Genomic DNA, 25,251 nt, shown 5'->3' with positions numbered 1-25,251 from the left:
CAAAAGCTCAGGGTTTAGTCGAGTATTCGACTGCTGTGCTTCGGGTTTTTACATTTTACATCATAATTAGTTACAGCAGAAGTTCAGAAGAGGAAAATTCAGGTTGCTTACCATTCTGCTTTAAAACAAAATGCACTCTTTTCTTACCCAATATGAGAGTCACGAGGTAAACAAGGGGGTAATTCAGATCAAATATTTTACTGCATTTGGATTTCGGATATAAATCGTTTTCATTGTGATTGAACAGAATCAAGATTACGACCATTTTAGATTATAAACAGATTACTATGCATGTAAATTGCAAATGATAAACACAATAAGTCATAAAATCACATCATGATGTTATCGACACGTTACATATCGGGCAAACCGCCCAGTTTATCTCCAGCCTCAGGCCACATTGTTGTTATACCTAGATCTCTAATCATGACTCTCTGAAGGGACAAACTTGTCAAACACCTCGTACGCCTCGTTATCTACCAGATCCAGCCGATCGGAGCTGTCTGTTACGGTCCATCGGCTGTGGCAGAGACTACAGACCCGCTTGTACAACAGGTTGTGTTTTGCGTGTACGGGTCAGGACTTGTCGCATATCTTCCTGTGTGTTTGTGTAGGCTGAGCAGTCGTGCATGTGTGTGCATGTTGCAGCGTGTGTCTGCATGTTCTGTTCCCTTAAAGTGGAGCTGTCGAATATTTAAATGCTTAGGTCTCTGTAGTACATGAAGGCACAAGAATTTGTTTCACACACTTACTCACACACACGGATGTGTTTTTTTAGTCCTCTCTTTCCCATGGCATGTTTCTTCTCAACAGCTCAATGCTGTTTCCTGTACATTGATTGGTGGCATGAGGGCACGAGAACCACACACACACACACAGCATATTCTTCCCTCACTAACCATGCCTTGTCAAACAATCTGCCACTCTATTTATCAGTGTTCTCACACACTGGAGAAAGACTAGAAGAACAGAGACAGTAAATTGTACAGTCCTGTAAACTGGACTTACTTAAAAAAAAAAACACATCTGTGCAGCGCAAGCTTAACAAAAGTGCAGCACTTTTCAGAGATATTGAATAAAGAAATGGTAAACTGCCATGAAAACCACCAGCTCCATTGGTCCATAAAGCAGGTGCTTTTGAAAGATAAGCTTTAACTGTTTGTCGATACATGTTCTATCGCTCCTGAAGTCTAACTGGTTTTCTGAGTGCTGGTTTGGATCAGGACAGCCAACCATGGAGGAACAGGAACGGCAAGAGACTCATGAAACACGAGTATGGGAAACTCCAACCTACTATACAACATGCCACAAAAAAAAAAAAAAAAAAAAAAAAAGAAGCCGTTTGCTGCAACCTGCATTCTGTGTGTGTGTGTGTGTGCGCACGTGCGTGCATGTGTGTGTGGTGCTGGTGGCTTCTGTAGGAATATCTGATCAAAATAAGTGAAGCAACAAAGAAACTGTGTGTGCTCGTGTGTTAAACAGTGTTGTGTAACGCTGTGAGTAACCTGGATGACGAATGTGACGCCCTCCTTCCGGAAGCCTGAGGCTCTTTTCTGACCTTTGACCTCTGACCCAGTGACTCTGACTAGACCTTTTGTCCAGGGCTCTCTGACTGAAACAAATCCTAAACACTGCTGCGATCAGAACTCTATCACTGTTCCACTACCCATGCAATTTTCATATTATTTACATATTCAGAGGCACAATTCAAAGATCTCCTGCTTTCCAACATGAAACTGTTTTCTCTCTAATAAACACACACACACACACACACACACAGCCATCTAAGAATCATATTTATTCATATTTATAGTGGAGCGTAACTCTTGTAACCTGTAGCAATAGTCTCTTCCTGTTTAGTCTTGTTTGTGTGTGTGTGTGAGAGAGAGCGAGAGAGAGAGAGAGAGAGAGAGAGAAAGAGTGTGTGTGTGTTTGTGTGTGTATGTATGTATGTGTATGTGTGTGTGTGTGTGCGTGTGTGTGCGTGTGTGAGTGAATGAGTGAGTGAGAGATATTTGCTGGATGAAACATACAATGATGAACAGCTGAGCAGGGTGTGTGTGGGGGGGGAGAGAAAGAGAGAGAAAGAGAGAGAGAGAGAGAGAGAGAGAGAGAGAGAGAGAGAGAGAGAGAGAGAGAGAGGAGAGAGAGCGCAAGAGAGAGATTTGCTGTGTGTGAGAGAGAGATTGTGCTATTTCTTGGATGGAATATACACTGTGTGTGTGTGTGTGTGTGAGTGATGGGATCATGGACATGTTATACTCCTGAGAGCAGAGAACTGTCCTCAATCATGTTCTCTCTCTCTCATACCTGCTCTTTGTCACTCACAGTGTGTATAGTCACACTCAGTCACAGAAAGCAGGAAAGACAGTTTCAGTTTCTGAGTACAACATTACAAATTCATTCATGACTCAATGCTCATACTTAAACATTGTTTTGCTCAAATACTCAATAAAGCACAACAAGGAAACTGGACAGAAAATAACTAACGTTTTGTGCTGAACCGGCCAACAGTTCTCCCATTCCTTGTGTTTCATATCTCCTGAAAATGGGTTTGTTTTAGAAAAATACTATATTGAATAAAAAAATATTTAAATAAAACTTGAATATATTCACACATGGGTGTCTAGATGGCTCACAGCTCCAGGGTTCTTGGTTCTGTCCTAGTTCTTCAGGTTTCTTTTTGTGTTTTTTCCTTCCACCTTTAAAACACATGAAAGTGGGTGGACTGGCTACAGTAAACTGCCCTTAGGTGCAAATGAGTGTGTGATGGTGTGTGTGTTCGGTGTCCTGTGATGAAGATCCCATTCAGGGAGTGTTCCTGTCTCACACACAGTGTGATCCCAGGATAAAGTGTAGGGGATGTGGTTGCTGAGTGGTTAAGGTGTTGGGTAACTGATTGGAAGGTTGTGAGTTGGAATCCCAGGTCTATGTGAACCTGTTCCCCTTGCTTAAGAGGTCAAGGGCCCAGCAGGTTGTGGGATCATATCCCAGTTCCACCAACCTGTAGTCCACCGACCCTCAATTTCTCAGTAGTATAAAAAAATGACATGAATTGTAAGTCGTTCTGGATAAGGGCACCTAAATGTAAGTTCTTGCTGCAGCTGAATAAATGAATATTCACAAAGAACTGCAGTGTACTAGAGACTGACTTCTTGTCACTGGAACTAAGAGGCCCAAAACCTGCCCCTGTGCTCAAAGCCAGCTCCATGCAGAGACAGTTTCTCCCGAGGGGGAGAGTGGAAGAACTCGAGAGACCGACAGGATCCTGAAGTTTGCATGACAAATTATTGAGTTGTGAGAAAGCATGGAATTGCTAGTCGCGAGAGAACATTTAATAACACTTCACACCCTTCACTAAAACACCATTTGCCATCTGATTCTATTTAATATTGTTAATTGAGACATCAAGACAATTAAGAGGGAAAAAAAGAAGGGAGAGAAGAGAGGAAAGACGGATTTAAAGAAGAGAAGAAGTTAAATTTAACCACTGGAGAAGAGAGAATAGTTGAGTGGTGTGTGTGTATGTGTGTGACAGAGAGAGAGAGAGAGAGAGATGATTTAGTTTGTAGATGAGAGGGAGGAGATGATAGGAAGTGTGCAGCTAATCAGTGGAGATGAGGCATAATTACAGGAGGAAAAGGAAAAGAAGAGAGATAGAATAAAAAAAATGGAGAAAGGAAAGAGTGCTGTGTGTTTTGTACACATTCATTCCCCTCCAGTTCTGATCTTTTTTTTCTAGAAATCTCTACTCCTGTCTGTCTGTCTGTCTGTCTGGCCGTCTATCCATCCATCAGTAAAAACAGTACTGATCTCCTCCTCAGTCAGACAGCTCTTTTTCACACACAAACCATACATGCCTGCACTCCCACCATAGACTGAGTGGTAATAATCTGGCTATTTTGAGTAAGAAAGTTTGAATATTCCTCATTCCTTTGCCACAAAAGGGAGGAAAACATCTCCCTGGAGCAGGCAGCCGAGGGCACCCTTCATATAGACGTTATTTACACGATTAAGTCTACAACCTGTTACATTTATTCTAATAAACCAGACTTATATGCATGCGTGTATATGTGTGTGTGTGTGTGTGCGCGCGTGTGTGTGCGCGCGTGCTTTTAAAAAAAAAAAAGAGGAATTCAACATCAGGAATGAAAGTCCACTTCTGGGGAAGAGAGAAAAGTGGGAGACAGACCAGAGAGGAAATGCTCACATTATCAACCCAGAAAACACACTTCCTGTATTTGAGCATGTGCCGCTCTGTTTGACAGTGAATTCAGATGGACTTTGAATAATATTGAGCATTAATTGTCTGCCTAATCTCTTTTCTAAAATAAATAGACTATGCAGAAGAAAATAAAAATTAAACATGTATGACATTTTGTTGCTTTAACTGAGCTCGGCATCAACAAGCAACACAAGTATCCTGTTAAGTATCCTTAATAATTCACTATTAACACAGTCTCATATTTAGCTTTCTCTCTCATCAGTTAGACACGTCTACAATCAGTGTTGCTTACTGGATGTATTTTTTTTTTTTTATTGTTATATATTTATTTAATTCTGTGTAAACTCCCAGGAGATATTACCATTTCTGAAAACTAGTCTTTCTGGCACCAGCAACCACATTCACATATTTTCTCCATTCTGATGATTTGATATGAACACTAACTGAAGCACTTGATCCTGTGTCATGATTTTATGCATTGTGCTGCTGCTACATGATGCAGGTGTTCCTAATAAAGTGAACGCTGAGTTTACATTTCACTTTAAGCACTGCTTGTACTGAAAAGTAGGAAAATATGGGAAAATAATATACTTTCTGAGACAGTTTTATGATATCGGATGAACATGGCAGCAAAACAGCAATCCAATCAATAAAACTATTTTTTCCTATCATTTTCCTCAGCATTATAGAAGCACTGACTACACAAAACATTCTCCAGCCATCCCCCCCCCCCATTTCCATCTCTCCAAAAACATTTCAAATAGAGATAGATGAAGTTAAACCCGGTTTAGGAACAGCACCACTTTCACTTCATTCCACTTCCTGTCGTGGCTCGTTTACGTTTCTATCTGACACACACATGCTCTTGTTTCCTTACAGGCTGCTTTAATTCAGAGCCATCATTTTGTTCAAACTGTCCGTCTTGACTGATTCCGATCCTCCTCACCATGCTTCCGATGTCTCTTTCAGATCATGATTTAACGTCCTCTCTCACTCACGAAACGACGGCCTTTAAAGAAGACATCCTGTTCGAAATATCATCCACACATTTACAAAAGCTCCTTCAGTGTATCTGTCACTTCTATCCCCAGACTTCCTGCCAGCCTTCTAAACACAGAAAGAGGAAGAATACAGAAGAATACGGAAGAGAAAGGGAGAGAGAAAGTGACAGGAGTGGAGATTTGTCCGGAATGATCTGCTCTCTCTCTCTCTCTATGTATTTTATCTGTTGCAGGAGAGATAAAAGAAAAACAAAACAGACAGGATGGATTTAGGGGTTAGTTATGGGTTAAGAGGGCACAGGACAAGTTGTGCTGCATAGCTACCCAACCATTTCCTGCAAGTTTTCCCACGCTTGCAGATAAAACGAGAGATGGACAGATACAGAATGTTGAGCAAGGAAAATTCATCATCTCTCCATTTATACAAAACGGACAACACTGTTGCTTTTCTGTTCTGTTCTGATGACCACCAGCTGTCCACGACACAGGAGAGACATGGCACATGGGAAGAGAAGAAAAGAAACGCTGTGAATGAGGGACACAGAACGAGACAGAATGAGACAGAGAAGAGAAATCAGGCACTTGAGAAGAGAGTGAACAGAAAGGAGAGCAAAATTATGGACATAAAACACACATAAAAGCAGATACATGTAAAGAAAGAGGCGGAAAAAACCCCCCCAGAGAAATTAAGGTTAAGCTAAACCACAGCTGAGTGCATGCTAATGTACCACCTGCAGTGCTAACTATTAGCCTAGTGCCACTAGCTCCCAAACCTCACTTTTACTGCAAAACCCAATGAGGCTAATGGAGAAAGGACAAAAGCAAAAGCCCTGAGGTCCTACTGACCAGCCTTCCATTAACACTACAGACCTAAAGCCACATCCTCACGTTAACCACGAAGACGCTACAACACGTACCAAAGAGCTTACGAATGCTAATCCATTATGGAGGAGTCATAACAGCACTAGTAAATAAAAGCACATCGGAATTCTTTTGGAAGAGCTTGAAGGAAACTCTGACTGCAAGGTGTTTCCATATTTCAGAGAAAAGAAGACTTTAGTGTAGCTGGTCGGCTTGGAAAAGGAAAGGGTCATGGGCTAGCTTTTCTCAGCTGAGTTGTGTAGTTATGCATTAGATTACATGCAAAACAGGTGTTAGGAAATGTTTCTGGAGATAAAATCGTCAGACACGTACGTGTCTGTATAAAACAATTTGTTTTGTTTTAATGGGCTTGATATACCAATTCAGAGAGAGAAGGACCCTATCCTTGCTCCTCCACACAGACACACACACCAATTCAGAGTGAGAGAAAGATCCCACACACAGAGTCACAATCACATATACACACGCCACAAGTAAACACATGCCACAAGCGCGCACACACATTTTTTATACACACTCACACTCCAAGTGAGCATTAAGTCAAGAAGTTTTGTTAAGTCGTGCTGGAAGAAGAGCAGATACACACAGTAAGCTTTCTTTCTTCCTGTTAAATGACTTGGCACGGAAGAAGATTAAACAATGTAAGCTCACACCTCGTGTCTCCGGGTCCTCCACTTTGTCTTTAAAAATGGGTCTCACACAAAGCACAGCACACGACTTAAAGAAATACAGACAATAACACCGATGAGTGAGAAATACAACATGGGGGGCCATGCCGTTGGAGGCAAATAATCAACAACAGGATGTAGCACGGCGATTTTCCCACTCGAACGTGTTTTCTTGACTTCACTAAAGAACATGTAGTGTATACGTAGTTAATGATAAAGAATCTCATCATCTCTGTCGTGAACAGAAAGCTCCAGCTTTACTCCCTGTTATAAAGCTGTAACACCATATAACACCATCATCTCCTTCACCATATAAACAATGTTTTTTTTATTCGTTTATGTGATCCTCCACCATACAGGTGCCCATGTTAGCTGTTACCATAGCAACAAGATCGCATCAGAATGAGCGCATTAATAAAAAGCATCTTCTTCTGACCAGTGAGAATCAAGCATTCAACAGGACTTCTGTGTAATAATCCATCATAAACTATCATGCAGGGTAATTAATATGATCTTTAAACACATTATGTCCACATCTGTAACTCTACCACACAAAAGTCTAAACACTGTGACTATTAATCACAGTGGTGTTGTACACAGTGGAGTCTGTAACCTAATCTCTGTGATTACTGCAAACCATAACTTTGCATGTTCCTTCATTTCCAAAAAAAAAAATCATTAATTGTCAATCAATTAAAACGCAAACTGACTTATAATGGAAGCTTAAGGACAGATGATGGGGCATCTGTAAATATAAGGCATCTGTCACGATCCTTCATCAGGAAACACAATCTCAGATGTGATGTGAGCAAGTACATGAAGAAAATGAATGGCTGCATCTGAGAATTCAAGTTGTATTAAAGTAAATGCCTACATTTCCCTATAACGTTCATGTTTAACTCAAAAAAAAAGTTGGAAAATCCAGATTTCTCTCCATTCGGATAACAGAATATTATCTAGGATACTAAAAAAAAAAAGAGGTACCTGAGCAGTTCAACAGAAACACCTTCACTCTATTGTTGGGAGATTGTGAGATCAAATCCTGATGATGTTACAGCTATCTGTAGCCAGAAGTGAAGGATAAAAAAAAGATGATCTGGCTGTGATCTCTTAGCACAATCTCTCTTCTGTCACTCACAATGACACCAGCCAGTGGGGCAGTGGCGGCTCAAGTTGTTAAGGCTCTGGGCTGTTGATCAGAGGATCAGGGTTCAAGCCCCAGCACCGCCAAACTCCACTGTTGGGCAACTGAGCAAGGCTGCAATATCACCACTGCCCCTGCGCTTTGATCCCAATTTCCTCAGCTGGGATATGAAGAAAAGAATTCCACTGTGCTGTAATATATGTGTGGCGATGTTAAAGGCATCTTCCTCAGTTCAATTCAATCGTGAGCTCAGTTATGTGGAAGAGGGCAGACAGCTCTCTCCCCACAGACTGTGTTACTTAGCCATGTGATGCAGCAGAAAAAATGTGTTAGTCTGGCTTCATGGAGTTTCAAGACCAAACTGAGTAGAAAGTGGGGGAAATGTTTTTCATTTTAAATCTAAAGGGTCACAAGATATACACATCAACCAACCCATTTGTGGAAAATACATGACAAGTGCAAGAGGTGGTTCCCATGAATGTGCCACTGATGCACTACACAGAAAAACAAAATACAGCAGGAGATAAAACTCATCCTCCAGTAATAAAAGAAAAAGGTTTATAGAGTTTTTATTACAGTGTATACATTTTGGAGAAGAACGCTCTGTCTGGTTTTAAATGAGAGCATGTCAGCCTTAAAATATTTCCATCAGAAAAAACAACTCTGACATGCGACTCTTGCCTTTAAAGGTAGCTATGTTTTATTCAGACTCTTCTGCTGTACAAGGCCACCCATGTTTCTTTTTGTTCAACAGCCAGCGGGCTGACTCACATGTTGTATCTGGGCTTTATTTCTGACAAGGGCAAACTCCAGCACTGTGGAAATGTATAGAGTCGATCTTCTTTGTTGTGGTGTGGTGTGGTGTGGTGTGTTATTCTCAAACTTCGGGACTCTGGATGAAGTACACGGTGCCGAAACAAAACAGATTTATTTCCTTATTATTCTATTTTATTTGGCCTTTTCTTTAAAAGCAAAGTAAAACAAAATTGACTCTGGATTTTTATACATGGACAGTCGTAAAAAGCATTTGATTACATGTTGTACTGTCTATGATTGTGTATGTGACAAAATTTGAATTGGAGTTTCTCAGCAGTTTCTTTTAGTGTTTCCTGCGATATTTTTTCTTGTGTAAGTGTTTGCTGGACTACACCAAAACATCACTTGTTCATGGTATGACTCAACTATCCTTCCTTCACGTCTTTCCTTTTTCTACATGAACTTGTTATATCGCTTCATTTGAGAGCAAATAACTCGAGAAGTTGTTTGAGAAAATATATACCTGAAATGACAAAATATGATAGTCGATATTTAGTTGGATTCTTTAGAACGGGTTCTTATTGAATCTCCAGCTAAAGACATCAAACATAATTCAAAATAGAAACAAACATGAGAAAGTACAATATAATACAATTCCATTAGCTGTCATATTATCCTGTCATATATTTAACCCTTAAATTAAGTATTAATAAATATTATTAAAAGACTTAGTATTAGGTCGTCAATTGCTATTAGAGCACAGCACAGTTATCAGAACATTTCTGGCTGCTCAGAAGGTTGATTCATTATCATTAACAGCAGCTCGGGGGGTAGTTGGGACCAAAACACACTCAAAGAAAGTAACCTCCTCAAAGACCTGCTTTCCCATTGTTGAGAAGTTCTCAAAAACTCAAGTGGCCTGTATAGAGCCCTGACCTCACCCTCACTAAACACCACTGAGATGAAATGAAAAGCTAATTGCCCCCTAGACCTCTTCTCCCTTCATCAGTGCCTGACCTCACTAATGCTCTTGTAGCTGAATGAACACAAATCCCCACAGCCACGCTCCAAAATCTAGTAGAAAACCTTCTTATAAGAGTCTGGAATCTGATGTTCAACTGTGGGAGCGGCTAAGTAATAAAATGGCTAAGCAAGCTTGTCTCCTCCAGGGGTTAGTGGTTCAATTCCTGTCTCCGCCCTGTGTGTCTTTAGTTTGTATGTGTTCCCTGTGCTTAAGGGTTGTCCTTTGTGTACTGCGATATCCACCCCAAGTCCAAATACACGAATTGTAGGCTGATCGACATCTCTAAACTGTCAACAGTGTGTCAGTGTGTGTGTGTTTGTGCCCCATGCTGGGTTGGCACCATGACCAGGGTGTCCCTACCTTGTGCCCCGAGTCCCACTGTATAGACTCTACAACCCTGTGTTTGATAAGCAGTACAGAAGGATGGCACATGTGTGTATGATGATCTGGGGTCCACATGTATTTGGCCATATATTGCATTTTTCACTTGTTGATAGATGTTGAGAGTGCAGTTATCTGTTATGAGAAAATTATTTCGATTTTTGTTACTTTTCTGAAATGGTAAAAATATCAAGACAGCTTCAAGCTTCATTTTGGGCTTATTAACCTCAAGAGAAATTAAAAAACATTAAGTCTGGTGGGGGAACAAATGTTTATATCTGCTATAATTGTGCAACTTCTTTCAGACGTTTACATTTCTTGCATTTGGCAGATGCCCTTATCCAGAGCGACTATCAATCTCATTTCACACAACTGAGCAATTGAGGGTTAAGGGCCAGGGCTCAGGGGCCCAGCAGTGGCATGTCGGTGGACCTGGGATTCGAACTCTAGCCAATTATTTAATAAATCTCATCAAATTTACGTAACTGTGCAATAGGAAGGACTTTGTGAGGAGAGTAAAGGTATGAAGAAGTGAGTGACAAATTAAAAAGGTTACACAAGTCTTTCAACAAGGAAAGAGGAAACAGAAGAAGTGCCTCTGGTGTGGCAAAATTTTCCACGAGAACATGTTCACGAGGCTTCTTAAAGTAAGATACGAGTACGTTTATGAATCATGTGAAAGCTCAACATCTATCTCTTTTAACATGAAACGACTATATGTATATATGAAGTCAGAATTTCCTTCTTCCAAAGATCAATTCTCAACATTTCGGGAAAAACTGATATGAACAAATAAACAGAGATTTCCATTCAGTATACACTGATATTGAAATCAAGACATTCTCTGGAACTATAATCTAAAGCCAAACACCATTTTCCCAACTTTTGGGAATTTTTCTCAACTGATGTTTTCATGATGGAGCTGGAGAACGCAGTCTGTAGGCGTTTCTACTTCTTGTTGCCATGGTAATAAAGTTTATCAGTGGGTGGTGCAACTAGCATTCCAGATCAGTTTTCCTGCCACTAAAAAGAAACATTCTTGGAGGGTTAGTTTGTAAAATTCATCAGTGTGTATCTGCATCATATAACACGAGACGAAGGAGAAGCAATGTGTCCTCTTTGCTAAGGCTCACATGCTCTCTACTGCCTTTATTCTCATTGTTAGCTGCTAAACCAAGTCGCTCCATATTTTCCATAACTTTTCTCATCTTTGTTGCATTGCTGGACACACCAACATCTAGTCCCCAACGTCTACTATCACTCAGAAGTCGCTCTCATTAAAAATGAATGATCTCTGTTCGCTTTGTCACTCCGACACGCTGTACATGTAAACTTAGCATTACACGTCACTCAGAAATCTCTAACATTTGGTTACTGTGCAGGTCATATCATATGATTTCATTTTCATACCCATCACACCATTCAGTGAGCCCTCGTGCATTGTAAACAAATGGACTATCGTCCTGGAATGTAAGAGACCAATCCCATTAGGATAGACGTTTCCCTCTAAGTATATTCAAAACATCCCAGCAAAACATGTCCCTCCAGCACAGTGCGTGCTCTACTAGCCTGTATTCATGAATTCTGAGGAATAGTCGTAGATAGTATGAGAATAATACATGGGAGGAGGTTTTCAACAGGGTGTGTTTTCCTTTTACTAACAAAAACTATTCTACAGCGTTACTTACTTACTTACTCTCTCTCTCACACACACCACCACCACACCTTATAGCAGTGTTTTCAGACATAAAGAAGAGAATGCGGCTTGTGTTTGACCAAAAAACAGTATAGGATAAGAAAATTAGAAAGGTCAGAGAAGGACAAAAGTGGATTCGTGGAAGTGCGACTGACTTTTAACAACTTTACGCTACTTAGAAGGAGAAGCAAAAAGGGGGGTATGTGCGATAATGGTATTATTAAATATAATAATAGTGACGTTGAATCTAAAAGTACGCAGTTACTGAAGAGACGAGATGAGATGTCCTCTTTCCTCTACAGACGAGGCTGGCTTCCCCTGGGCATTTATTCCTACCACCAAACAGGGTTACTGCTTCTCCTCAGGCGAAGATTGCCCTAGTGTCCTAATACTACAACACACACACACAGCGCTCATCTGCTGAAGAAGTGACTTTCAGTTTTTGTGTGAAAGTATTTGCACAAGTTCTCTTTTTATTACAACAGAAATCTTCTCTATCCCTAATCTATCCCTTTATCTATACACCCATGATTTTACTAAAATTATTTATAAAACACAGTAAAGATATTTGTATTTTGGGACAGATTTTTTTTTTTTACAGTTCTTTTACAGTTCTGTTTTTGTCTTCTGCTCACATGCACATTTACAGAGTGTCACATGACAAGCAATTACAGGAAATCAAATCCTAATACACAGGAGACAGTAGCTGAATAAACCACATGCCATACATGCCTCACTGACAAGCCTGAAAAGATGAAAAGAAAAGAAAGAGGAAGCAAAAAAAAGAAAAGAAAAAAAAAAAAGAACACAAAAGTGAAAGGATAGGCGAGAGTGTGATTTACTTGCACCGGCTGAAATGTGATTGAATTCATGAGCACTAAACATGATGCACATTAACTGGATAATGAAAAGGGACTGATTGGAGAAGAGGACAGCAACATTCAGTGAAACAGAGAAACAATACAGGCTGAAGTGGACGTGGCACAAAGCTGACAAAATTAGGAATAAGTTTAATAAAAGCAAGTTAAATATAGTTATCTGTTTTTAATGTGATTTAAAGGTACATTCAGTGTTTTACAAGAATGTTGACACAGCCAGAAATCGACAACACATCAATCTGAATACTAGTGAAAATGGTGGAACTTTATGGTTTAAACCACTTAACCAACAGAACTGTGATTGGTTAGATATTGTATTGTAGATATTATACGGTTATTGAGTCGCACCTGATAGTTCACAAAATTCTTAACCTTCATCCATTTTCTCTAGCAGAGGGTTGCAAGGAACCTGGAGACTATAAGAACGACTCAAGGCACAAGGTGAGGGACAGGGTGCTAACCCATTGCAGGACACAATCACACACACACTTCAATACAGACAATCTAGAGATGTCAATCACTCTACAAAACATTTTTTTGGACTGTGGAGAAAATCAGAGAACCCAGAGGAAACCCCTGACACACACAAAGCAAAAGCAGGAATCGACCCCCCAACAACAAAGGTACAAAACAAACATGCTAACCACTTAGTACTTAGTTATCACTGTACATCTTTCTGCTCTTCATAAACGGAGTGTGTTATAGTAGGAGCACAAAGGCCTCTGGTCCTTATCTGCTATTTAAATTTGCTGCTGTTATTGTAACAGGAAATAATTAGATTAGCATTAGAGAAGAACAGGACATTATACTCACATCACATCTTTAAGCCATTAACTCAAAAGACAAAATTATTTATACACTGCTGAGTGTTAAGAGCAATCCTTTTAATGATAAATTGTGTTTTCATTATTAATCTAACAAATGAACTTCATTTCATATGAATTCTGGAGGTCCAGTCCAGCAGTGAGTGAGTTTTAGCAACTGAGGAAAATAAAAGCACTTACATTGCTTGATCCACTGGACCAGTACAGAAAGAATCCATAAGGGTCCACTTTCAGGGTGACCAGAGTGGGCTGGCCGCTGTTGGGCTCCTAAACACAAACACACAAACACAGAGTGATACATTAGGACACAATCAGACTAAAACATACTCTGGATAATAAACGTGTTTAAGGTGTTACTATGAGCTGTCTAGTCACAATATTTTATAGTAGACTACTGGACAAATCCTCTATGTTTAAACAGCACTGACGCCTCACTGACCAGCAGTGAGAGCAGTTACAACTAATCAATAAGAAAAAAAAAAAGATCCTGGCAAAGAATTTTATTATCGATTAGTCCGTTCCCCACAAGGCTAGCGTCTAATGTATAGAAGCACTTTACAGTGTCTCTTAAGATGGTTTTAAAAATCATGGTCTAGGTCTAGGACACGGAAAGATTTTAACTAGCAGAACAAGCTAAAAGTTATCTCAGTATTAGTGTGCATCTTGTCTTTGTGGCATAACAAATCTTCCTATCTGAAGCAAACAATCTAAAGAGCCAGTAAGGGTAGAGCCAGAGCATGGTGTGAAATATGAATAGAGTAGAATGTAATGTTTAACACAGAGCTTGTATGAAGCACGTTGATAAACATGTTAGCATATCACAATTACACTGAGGTGTGAATTTAGTTTGCCCAATTTATAATAATAAACACACATGTGCAGTAGGTGGAGTAATCTTAAAATCATTTAGGGAGCCACAGACCACATATTCATCACAACATTCTGTCAGATTTTAACAGCCATTTCAAATTGTTGTAGGAAACGTCATATTGTCGATCATTTCTGGTATACTGCTCTGTCCCCGTTCCAGTGAATAGAAGCCTGGACTGAAAATAACTGCCTGGGACGGCTGCCAAGTTGGACGCTGAATGGACAGACTTTACTATAAGCACTTGGATTTAAAGGAGCCAATAATTCAGTATGACTAGATTTATGTTTTGAGGAAGTGAAATACAGTATAAAAAGTTTTGATTTTAATCACAGGAAAGTATTGTTGAGCCACACCTCCTTCACTAGGTATGGACACTAAAGCCACACCTCCTCCACAGGGACTGACGGACACTAAAGCCACACCTCCTCCACAGGGACTGAGGAACACTAAAGCCACACCTCCTCCAGAGGCACTGATGTACACTAAAGCCACGCCTCCTCCAGAGGCACTGATGTACACTAAAGCCACGCCTCCTCCAGAGGCACTGATGTACACTAAAGCCACGCCTCCTCCAGAGGCACTGATGTACACTAAAGCCACGCCTCCTCCAGATGGACTGATATACACTGAAGCCACGCTTCTCCAGATGGACTGATATACACTAAAGCCACACCTCCTCCACGGGGACTGACAGACAACTAAAGCCACACCTCCTCCACAGGGACTGACGGACACTAAAGCCACACCTCCTCCACAGGGACTGAGGAACACTAAAGCCACACCTCCTCCACAGGGACTGACGGACACTAAAGCCACACCTCCTCCACGGGGACTGACAGACAACTAAAGCCACGCCTGCTCCACAGGGACTGACGTACCCTAAAGCCACACTTCCACAGGGAATGATGGACACTAAAGCCACACCTCCTCAACAGGGACTGACGGACACTAAAGCCACACTTCCACGGGGACTGATGGACACTAAAGCCACACCTCCTGCACAGGGACTGACGGACACTAAAGCCACACCTCCTCCACAGGGACTGATATACACTAAAGCCACGCCTCCTCCAGAGGCACTGATGTACACTAAAGCCACGCCTCCTCCAGATGGACTGATATACACTGAAGCCATGCCTCCTCCAGATGGACTGATATACACTGAAGCCACGCCTTCTCTAGAAGGACCGATATACACTAAAGCCACGCCTCCTCCAGAGGGACAGATATACACTTTTAGCTTAACTGATATGGACATTATAAATCAGAGAGTCTTTTATGCTGACACTATTTGCTTGAGCTATTTGTAAGGACATTAGAGGCTATTTCCTGCCCTGCTGAAACATGCCATGTGCACACCATGTGCACCATGTGACTGCTGAATTAATGAAATGTGCTCTGCAGTCCTTCCCACTGAATGACAGTCTGACAAAGACATTTCCTGTGGACCTCCTGCCACAGACCCCACATCACTCGTCATTAGAGACTGTACAAGTCTTCTGCAGACAATTGAGGATTCACCGCGGCTCTGGAAGAAGGTTCCCTTCCAGTCGAGTGCTAGAGGCCGAGTGCTGATGAACAGATGAAAAACAGCAAGAGGAAGGAGATATGCCTGGGATCAGTGGATGGCTTTCAGAGAAAGAGAGAAAACTCAAGGCCCCTAAGGGACCGTTGGATTTAGAGTCGAGTCTAATGGCTGAAAGGTGAAGCGCCGGCACCAAAGCCACAAGATCCACAGAGTAACCCCATACCTTCATCTTAATGTGCACTGTTCGAGAGAGAGAGAGCCCTACAGAGAGATAATCAAATAATACAGAGAAAGTGGTGGAACATGCAAGATTTTAAATGTTTTTTTTTATGAAATCAAATGAACGTTTAAGAAGAAAATCTTTCTGGAGTTAATCAATGTCACCTCATCCTTCAAAAAGAGAGCACAATATTCTTAGTTTGGTCTGTATTTTGTTTGGTTTTTACATCCTCTCCAGTTTTTTTTTTCTTTTTAATAAATAAAAGGCCAATCGGATCCCGTCTTATTTATCCCGGTTCCGCTTGTACATTCCATTTCTTTTTCCATTACACATCTTTCCCCTTGTTCTCAGTCTCCTTTGCAAAAATCTCAAATGATGAACAATAAATAAACAAAACACCACAAGCGCAGAGCGAATTGAGGGTGTTGTCAAATGAGACAATCAACTACTCAGCAATGATTACATTTATGGCTTTTTGGAAAAAGAAAAAACATTCACCGATTGCCAAGATATGCAGGAATATTTTTTTTCCTCTTTCTGCTTGTCGACACAAAACGCTACACACACACACACACACACACACACCCCACACAAAATGTATGCTGCTTGTCTGCATTTGCATAAACACAAATATATTACGGTTGTATTGTGGGTCCTGAATGACCTCCATTCAAAGCAGTGTTTGTTAAACAAAGTATCTCGGCGCAGGACCCATCGGCATCGAACACCTTCAGGTGGATCCATTACAATATGAAAAGATGAGGAGTGATGGGGGGGTTTAGAGAGATGAGAGAGAGCAGAGAGAAGGAGTGTGTTATGGTTACACACTGGTTGTCTTTCTTTTTGATCTTCTTACAACTTTGCTCATGCATTTTATATCCTCCCCTGAGTCTGTAGCAGTCCTAGCGGGAGCACTGGCCTTAACCTTTAGCCTTATAGTACAAACTCATTAAGGAGTGTAAAAGATACTGCAGAGTAATGATCAATTCCAATATCTCCTCACCCCCTACAGACACTGGCCTTCAAGCTAATAAGCCTTAATGATCCAGCTCCCTATCAGTATTTTATTTACACACACACACACACACACACACACACACACACACACCCCTCACACAAAACGTTCATGTTTTAAAAAGCCAACAATAAGAGAGATATACCTAGAAACGGTACAAGATTTAATCCAATATATGACAGAAAATTTAAAAGCTCAGTCTCTCCATCTCTTTTCAATAATGTATATTTTTGCTATTAAAATATTACAATACCGGCATTAATTGGTGATGCACACTCACTGGGCACATTATTAGGAACACCTGTACACCTGTTCCTTCATACAGCCATCTAATCAACCAATCAAATGTGTGGCAGCAGTGCAATGCAAAAAAAAAAAGCATTCATTTTCTATCAGAGTATATGGAAAAAAAAAAACCTCAACAATTTTGACTGTGGCATGATTGCTAGTGTCAGACAGGCTGGTCTGAGTATTTCTACAATTGCTGATCTCCTGGGATTTTCACACACACAACAGTCTCTGGAGTTTTCTCAGAATGGTGCAATAATGAAAAACATCCAGTGATCTGCGGTTCTGCAGACGGAAACGTCTTGACGATGAGAGAGGACAACGGAGTATGGCCAGAGTTGTTCAAAGTGACAGAAAGGCTACAGTACCTCAGATAAACACTCTGTACACTTGTGGTGAGCAGAAAAAAAAAACACCTCAGAATGCACAACACATTGATTCTTGAGGCAGATGAAGACCACATCAGGCTATCGGTCAAGAACAGAAAGCTGAGGCTGCAGCGGCACTCACCAACTCTGGGCAGTTAAAGACTCAAAAACAGAGCCTGGTCTGATGAATCTTGATTTCTGCTGAGGCACACAGATTATAGAGACCAAATGTGGCACCAGCAGTTTGAATCCATGAACTCAACCTGCCTTTAACAGTCCAGGCTGGTGGAGGTGGTGTAATGGTGTGGGGAATGTTTTCCTGGCACACTTTGGGTCAGTTAATACCAATCGATCATCACTTGAACACTATCTGAGTATACAGTGCATAAAACAGCACCCCTATAAAATCTGCAGGAATTGTGTGATGCAATCATGTTAACGTGGAGCAGAATCTCCAGGAATGTTTCCATCATTTTGTGGAATTCATGCTATGAAGAAAAAATTGCTTTTGTTTATTCCTTACAGATCATCCACCCTACAACCACAGCTATACAATGAGAGCTAAGATTGCACTCAGTACACAAGCCTGAGCAAGCATCTCTCCAGCTATGTCTTGCTCACAGAAAAGTAAGATCATGTACTCTTAAGCTCTCTCATGTTAGCTTCACACCAAAACACAGTGCATGTTTATTTTTCCAGGAATACACACCAATGCCATGACGCAGGGATTTATGTGAGAACTTAAGACAGTGTGTGTGTATGTGTGTGTGTGTATATTGGACCCGTGAGCATAAAAAGTCCCTCAGTCGACTATTAAAGCAGCCCTTTTAGCAATCTATTAAATAAAAGGACTGGACCAGCATGAGGCCTGGCTAAGTCAAGAGACCACAATAGGGGTATGTTTTTGTTCACTTCTTAAACACACTCACTCACACAGACATACACACGCATACAAACATGCATAGTAATAGACAGAGTAATGCAGAAACTATGTCAGCTATTTCAGTGGGTGAGTTTGTAGGCCTCCTGGCTCTGCTTGTATTTGGCTAGTGATATTAACATGCTTATAAACCCTTAAAGGTGGATTGTGCGTTTATTTATTTTTTTGTTTAACACTTGGGTTAAACACCCTTTACCTTTACCCAGCATCAAAGTTGCTCAGAGCTCAATAATAATAATAATAATAATAATAATAATAATAATAATAATAGTCTCTAACTATTCCTGTACTAAATTAAAATATAAAAAATGCTTAGTCAATTCTGTACTAGCAATTTCACTGATTAGAGGAATGTCTTCAGAATCAGCTGCAAAATGTGTATTCTACACTACTGCATGTCAATGCAAGTAAGATTCAGCCACACTGCAATTAAGTGAAACAATTCTATTTGTGCTCACACTTCCTCATTGCTCAGCTCCAACTGTTTTTGCATCCTTTATATAACTGCTAACATTTTGACTGGCAAAAAAGTATGCTGCTCAATGAGCCGCTGAAGGACAGACTTTGAGTCTGACATTTCGGTAAGTTGTGGTCTGGGTAGGAAGTGCTGAAATGGGTTTAAACATTGTGACTGTAAATGCTTGGGGTGGTAAGCAAGATTAGGCAGGATTAAGTCCCCATATAAGGTTTCACTTTTGGCATCCACTTCATATTGTTTGTGGTTAACAAATGTTTTAAACTTGAGGAATGTAGTTGAGCTTCTTTCCACATAGGAATGAAGCTTGGGCTGATTTCTTTCTAGCCCAGCCTGTATACTCAGAGTGAAACATTTGGGGATATTTGGATTGATATTTATTCAGCCTGCATGTGGATATGATGCATCATGACATGAATTGAGGAAGGCGCACGTGAAATACACTTAGTCATTGTAATAAGTGTCATTTACATCCTTCATTCAGATCAACTTACTTTTTACTCATGTATACAACTGGGCACAGTTGTATACAAGAACTTTCCAACCTAACATCTTAAGGAATTTCCTTGATTATCTTTTCCTCACAGAATGGCTCCAGAGTAAATAAAAAAACAACAAAAAAATAATATACGGTCTAAGCACACAGTTCATTTTGTTAATTTGCATTTGGATTGGACAGAACACAGTAGGATCAGTTGTTTTTTTTTTTTTTTTTTGGAACATTGGGGATCAAAATACTTGAAAAATCAGAAATGAATGCAGCTGGATATCTACCACAGGTTTAAAAGATTTTAGAGCTCTTCTCAAATATCACATTGGTACATTTGTACTTCACTTTTCTGGAAATGGGTGACATTTGATATGATAGAGACACTTCAGATTTTACTTAATAGGGATTCCTGCTTCAGACCGATTCTCACCTAGAAGAGCCTGTGTCTATGACAAACACTAATATTCGTAACTCTGTATCCAAACCTCTTATTATTGTTATTGGCAGGCTGAGGGTAGAATATGACAGGCCTGTTAAAGGGCCAGAAAGTCCAATGTTGAATATTTCCATAAAGAAGAGTGAGTCAATGATCTTTTTGTTAGGTCAAGCTTCCTCCTAACCACACCCCTGCATCAAACAGTTTCACCACAAGAGTTGAACAGTAGTTAAAAATAAATAAGAATGCAACTACAAACATACTGAACAAAGCATTTCAATTCCAGCAAAGGTGCAGCATGGCAAGAAGGAAGTGCAAAAGCACCAATGCATTACTACTGCAAAACTTTTGCTTTCCTTTCCTTACTTAAATGAATCAGTTTCTCAAATGAATCAGTTCCTCAAATGAATCAATTTCTTAAAGTATGTGGAATCATTGAAGGAAAGCAATGTCAGATACATCAATTATCTACATTGTTATAAACCCACCTCATATAGTAACATCTGTAACATTAATGTGTTACATAGCTACATATTTTGCATCTTACATTCCTTCTCCTCTATCCGAACCTATGCATCCAGCCAACCCGAACCGCTGCTATTTTAATCTCCTCCATGTTTTCGTAAGTGTTCATACTTCACCGTATCTAGCTGTATATGCGTGTACAATGGCTGCCCTGTGTGTCTTGTGGTCAAAAAGAGAACTGGCAGTACACATCCTCAAGAATTATTGCTACATGTGCGCAAGATACAATACCAACAAACATTAGTGACAGTAAAGAGCACTGTGGCGTAACATCAGCGGCAGACGGACCAAGCTATGACGATGGCAGACAACTTAAAAGAGATGCTAAAAGGGATCACAATTACCTACCATAAATATGACATGAGATGCATTGCATGTTAAAATGAACAAGAACATATAAGGCCATAGCCCTGGAGTCAGGAACAGAGTTGCAAGATTCATAGTGTATAATTCCTTGGGCATGTTGAAACAAAGAGAGAAGGTAAACAAGTCATTTATTAGAGTGTGTGTTTAGTTTCCCCACTGTGTTTAAGTTTGTCTATTGACCATTTGTAAGAGCATACTGCTAAGACTCTCCATAATTTAGCTGTTTACTCATTAGCAAAGAAAAGACAGGGATACACAGGAGAGACTAGTAGGGTTAGAGGTAGAGACAGAGTGGAGACAAAGAAAAACTCAGAGAAAGACAGGAGACGGATGGACATAGCGAGACCTTTGAGCAGCAATGAAATGACCTCAATGATTTACTGCAGCCTCCCTGCACGTTCTAGCAGCGTAAGACAAACACACACCCATACACAAACAGTGCCAGGTCTCCCTCAGGAACAACCCAACAATCCTAATCGAGGTAGAGAGGAAAGGCTGGAGGCAGGGTGCAAAGGTCAAACACACCCACATGTGAATTGCGGGAAGCTGAGATTGACAAAGTGGCATTTTGTTGTAACACCACCCTTCAATCGCTCACCTCAGTGACAAGTATTCGCAAGCATGTTTCTGTGTGTGGTGAGACATTCATTAACACACAAGTAAGAGTCGACACTGGCCATAGCACTGTTTCTAAGAGTCTTTTGGAGCGAGTGTACCAAATGAACATTTTTCTGAGGGCTCAGAAGAACAGACTGCTGTATCCGAGGGCCTATCAGATGAGCTGAAGCAGATAACCACAAAGCACTGCATCAGAGAGCCATAAAGCACTGCCTAAAACGTGTGTGATTGAATGCAAAAATGCACCACAAGCAAGCACGAAGTATGGCGCTACTTCAGAGGTCCTCATTAATGAGCTGCACCAAAGAACCACAAAGTGTTACTTCAGAGGACCTCAAACATGAACTGCATTAAACAACCACACAGAACTGCTTCAGATGGCCTTTTAGATGAGCTGCACCAGAGAGCCACAATGTACTGTTCTAGAGGGCCTAATGGATGAGCTGTGCCAAAGAACCACAAAATTACTACTTAAGAACACCTCATAGTTGAATTAGATCAGAGGACCCCCAGGCAGCGCATCAGAAAGTCTTAAAGATGAGCCACACCAGAGAACTACAAAGTAATGCTTCTAAGACCTCATAAATGAGCTGCACCAGAGATCCATGATGGGTCTCATGAACGAGCTGCACCAGAGAGCCACAATACACTCTTGCACACAGAAGCACTTACAAATGAGAAGAATTTCGTCTTTAAGGTGTTGTGGTCAAAGTACCACTTCCGAGGCCCTCAAGGATGAGCAGTACCAAAGAGCTACAAAGATGTACAAGATGTACCACAAGCAAGTTACCTAGAGTAATGCACAGCAATACCTCAGAGGGCCTCACAGATGAGCTGCACCAGACAGCCTCAAACAAAAGGCCTTTCATTAGGGGGGAAATCAATCAGTAATTTGGGACATTCTTCAGTGCAATCATATGTATTTCTGTCTTCAACTAGGAACAAGAAATGAAAAAACGGTCCTCAATTCCTCAATGGAATTCCTACATGGAAAGCAGAGAAGCTGCCCTTAACCCCAAGTTCAGCAAGAGACATCATATTAGTGTGGATGCTTACATCATTAAGGGCAATTTCTCTCATTTTAAATATGATATAATAAAATAGTAAAATAATATTTGCTATTTGATCAATGAACATAGACACATTAGTTGATTAAATCTAAAATGCTGACCTTTAAGTATTAGAGAAGGAAAATATATCCCATATATGATCATTTACATGACTAATGTAACTGATGTCATGTGATCTACAATGTGAGATTAACCAAAAACCACAACTGTTTTTTAAAAGTAGTATTAGCCTTTATTTGTCACATATACATTATTGCACAGTAAAATTCTTTCTTTGCATATCCCATCCTTGGAGGGTTGGGGTCAGAGGGCAGGGTCAGCCATGATGCAGCACCTCTAGAGCAGGGGGGTTTGGGCCTTGCTCAAGGGCCCAACAATGGCAGGTTAGCATCTTCCAAACAACAACCTAAAGCCTTAACCACTTGAGCAACCAAAGCCCCCTTCAACAAGTTAACAATGCCGCCAGGTGTTCATAACAAGTACGGTTTAACCACAAGGATTAAGGTTTAATACCTATAACACTTACACACAGCTTTTCAACACCACTCCTGTTGGCTTTTGGGACAGCGCAGTGTCCAATGGCTCCATTCTGCTGAATCACGGCGGAATTATTTAGTCATCCGGGTATTTCTCGCCTCCTGTTTCATGCATACTGCAATTCGGTCATAATACTCCGTGGGTGTACTGCTTAGTAGGGTAGTAGGAATATCCGGACACAGCTAAGCTTTCAGGGAAGTGCCCATGGATTTCCCCCGTTTTATAGTTAAAATATGCAGAGGGCAAAAGCCTCGTAATTCCTCACAAATCCCATTTCCGTGTTAGGATGAATGCAGATTCATTCATGGGGATCATTAAAAACAAGTCTCAGCTTTTCAAAGAGGTGGCACGAAAGCCCCTCCGGAGATGAGCAAAGTCAGCACAGGCCATGTTTGCATGTAACAGACCTACTGCTTTCATGCTTGATGCTTGGTACAGCCGGGGGAAAGCCATACCACATAAAATAGCACATCTTTGGGACATATGTGCACAATGTGTAATATGAGTTATGCAGTGTGTACGTCTGTCCTCACCATAAACAGGATGCGTGAGGGGGATGAGGTAAACACTTGAAGGCAGAGGGAGTGGGAGGGGGAAGGAGGACTGAGTAAGAGAGTGAGATGTGAGTGAAGAGGAGGAGACGAGAGCGAGGCAGGGGAAAGGGGAAAAAGAACTATATCACTGCAGGTAACTGTATTTACGTTTGTTTGCTCTTGTGTGCTCAGGTCAGTAAGTTCAGATCCGGTCAGACAGCCTGAAATTAAACAAACTCAGCTTTTTTCTCTCCTTCCCACCAATCTAATATCTGTACCAGTGTAATCAGCTACAAGTAGCAATGTTACTAGCTTCACTACATTTTTGGTAGCATTGTGCTATTTTGAAAATGCAAAAAAAATGACATCTAGCAAGTGATAATATCTCGAATCTAGTAAAATGTCAATTTCTAAAATTCTATTTTTCATTATAATTATTAATCTTTAATTTTAATATTTTTAAGCTTTAAAATTTCTTATATTATTGGCAGATTTCTTTATGTTTATAATTAGCAAAATTAGTATTATTATTATACAATAAAAGTATTAATAATAATAATAATAATAATAATAATAGGCAGATCTGCTCATAATAAAAATCTGCCAAAAGAATAAGAGAATTTTAAGCTTAAAAACAGTAAAATAAGCCAAGAAATAGGTTCAATAATCTTAGATATCTAATAAGAAAAAGTAGATAAATTTGATTAGATTCGAGGTATTAACATGCAACGTTTTTTGCAGTGTATTCTATCCATCTATCTGTAACCAAGAGCAGTACTGCTAAACAGAGTAGACAGACACAGACACACGGGATGCAAACAAGACTATCCGAGTGTGAAAAAGTGTATATGCCACTGTGTGGATATGTTTAAGTGCAAATCATAAATGAAAAATAATGTCCACGTCCAATATTTTAAGCACCAAAAGATGGTCACATACTTTTGGACAAATGATAGATGCATCTATTTTTTTTTTTACTTTTGGAAAGCTGACCTCAGTTTCAGCCACAGTCAGAATTTACAGTTACAAAGAAGCTTACATAACACTGAGTCTTTTACTGGCACACTCGTCTGACCGGTCAGGTCGCATGCCAGGAGCAGCTGATTCACAAAGATAAGATGACCACCTGTCCCACATTTCTTAGGACAGTCCTGAAAATAAATTGCTCCTACAGTCACAGCAAAACCTTTCAAACATGCTAAGTGTTTAAAATCAATCATTTCAAATAGTCTCTGTCTAATCTCCTGTAGAGTCAATGACGTGCGCCGTCTTCGCTATACACTTTGATCTAGGAGTCATATTCCAGTAGCAGGTACATTTGTGAGTTTGTTCTCACAGAGAAAAATAAATATTTACCACTGATTTTTCCAAATTAGATTCTGTTAATTTAGTTTGGCTCCATAATTAATGATGCTTTTCTGGAGAAATCATTTATATTTACACTGTTTGGCATACGCCCTTCCAGTGACTTATCTCATTTACACAATCTCAT

At 40.3% G+C, this 25,251-nt stretch overlaps 1 protein-coding gene across 3 annotated transcripts in view; it reads right to left on the bottom strand.

Moving 5' to 3' along the window:
• The window catches only part of plcb3 (phospholipase C, beta 3 (phosphatidylinositol-specific)), a 64,756-nt gene that overhangs the window by 29,421 nt on the left and 10,084 nt on the right, over positions 1-25,251 (bottom strand). For all 3 annotated transcript variants that reach the window (XM_058394306.1, XM_058394307.1, XM_058394308.1), the window contains exon 2: positions 13,660-13,746. In XM_058394306.1, coding sequence (XP_058250289.1) covers positions 13,660-13,746 — 87 coding nt within the window. The remainder of the gene's footprint in view (positions 1-13,659; positions 13,747-25,251) is intronic.

The sequence above is a fragment of the Hemibagrus wyckioides genome, linkage group LG07, assembly GCF_019097595.1.
Source record: "Hemibagrus wyckioides isolate EC202008001 linkage group LG07, SWU_Hwy_1.0, whole genome shotgun sequence".
Taxonomy (NCBI): domain Eukaryota; kingdom Metazoa; phylum Chordata; class Actinopteri; order Siluriformes; family Bagridae; genus Hemibagrus; species Hemibagrus wyckioides.
The sequence above is the reverse complement of the archived record's forward strand: the minus strand, read 5'-3'. Positions and strand labels throughout refer to the sequence as shown.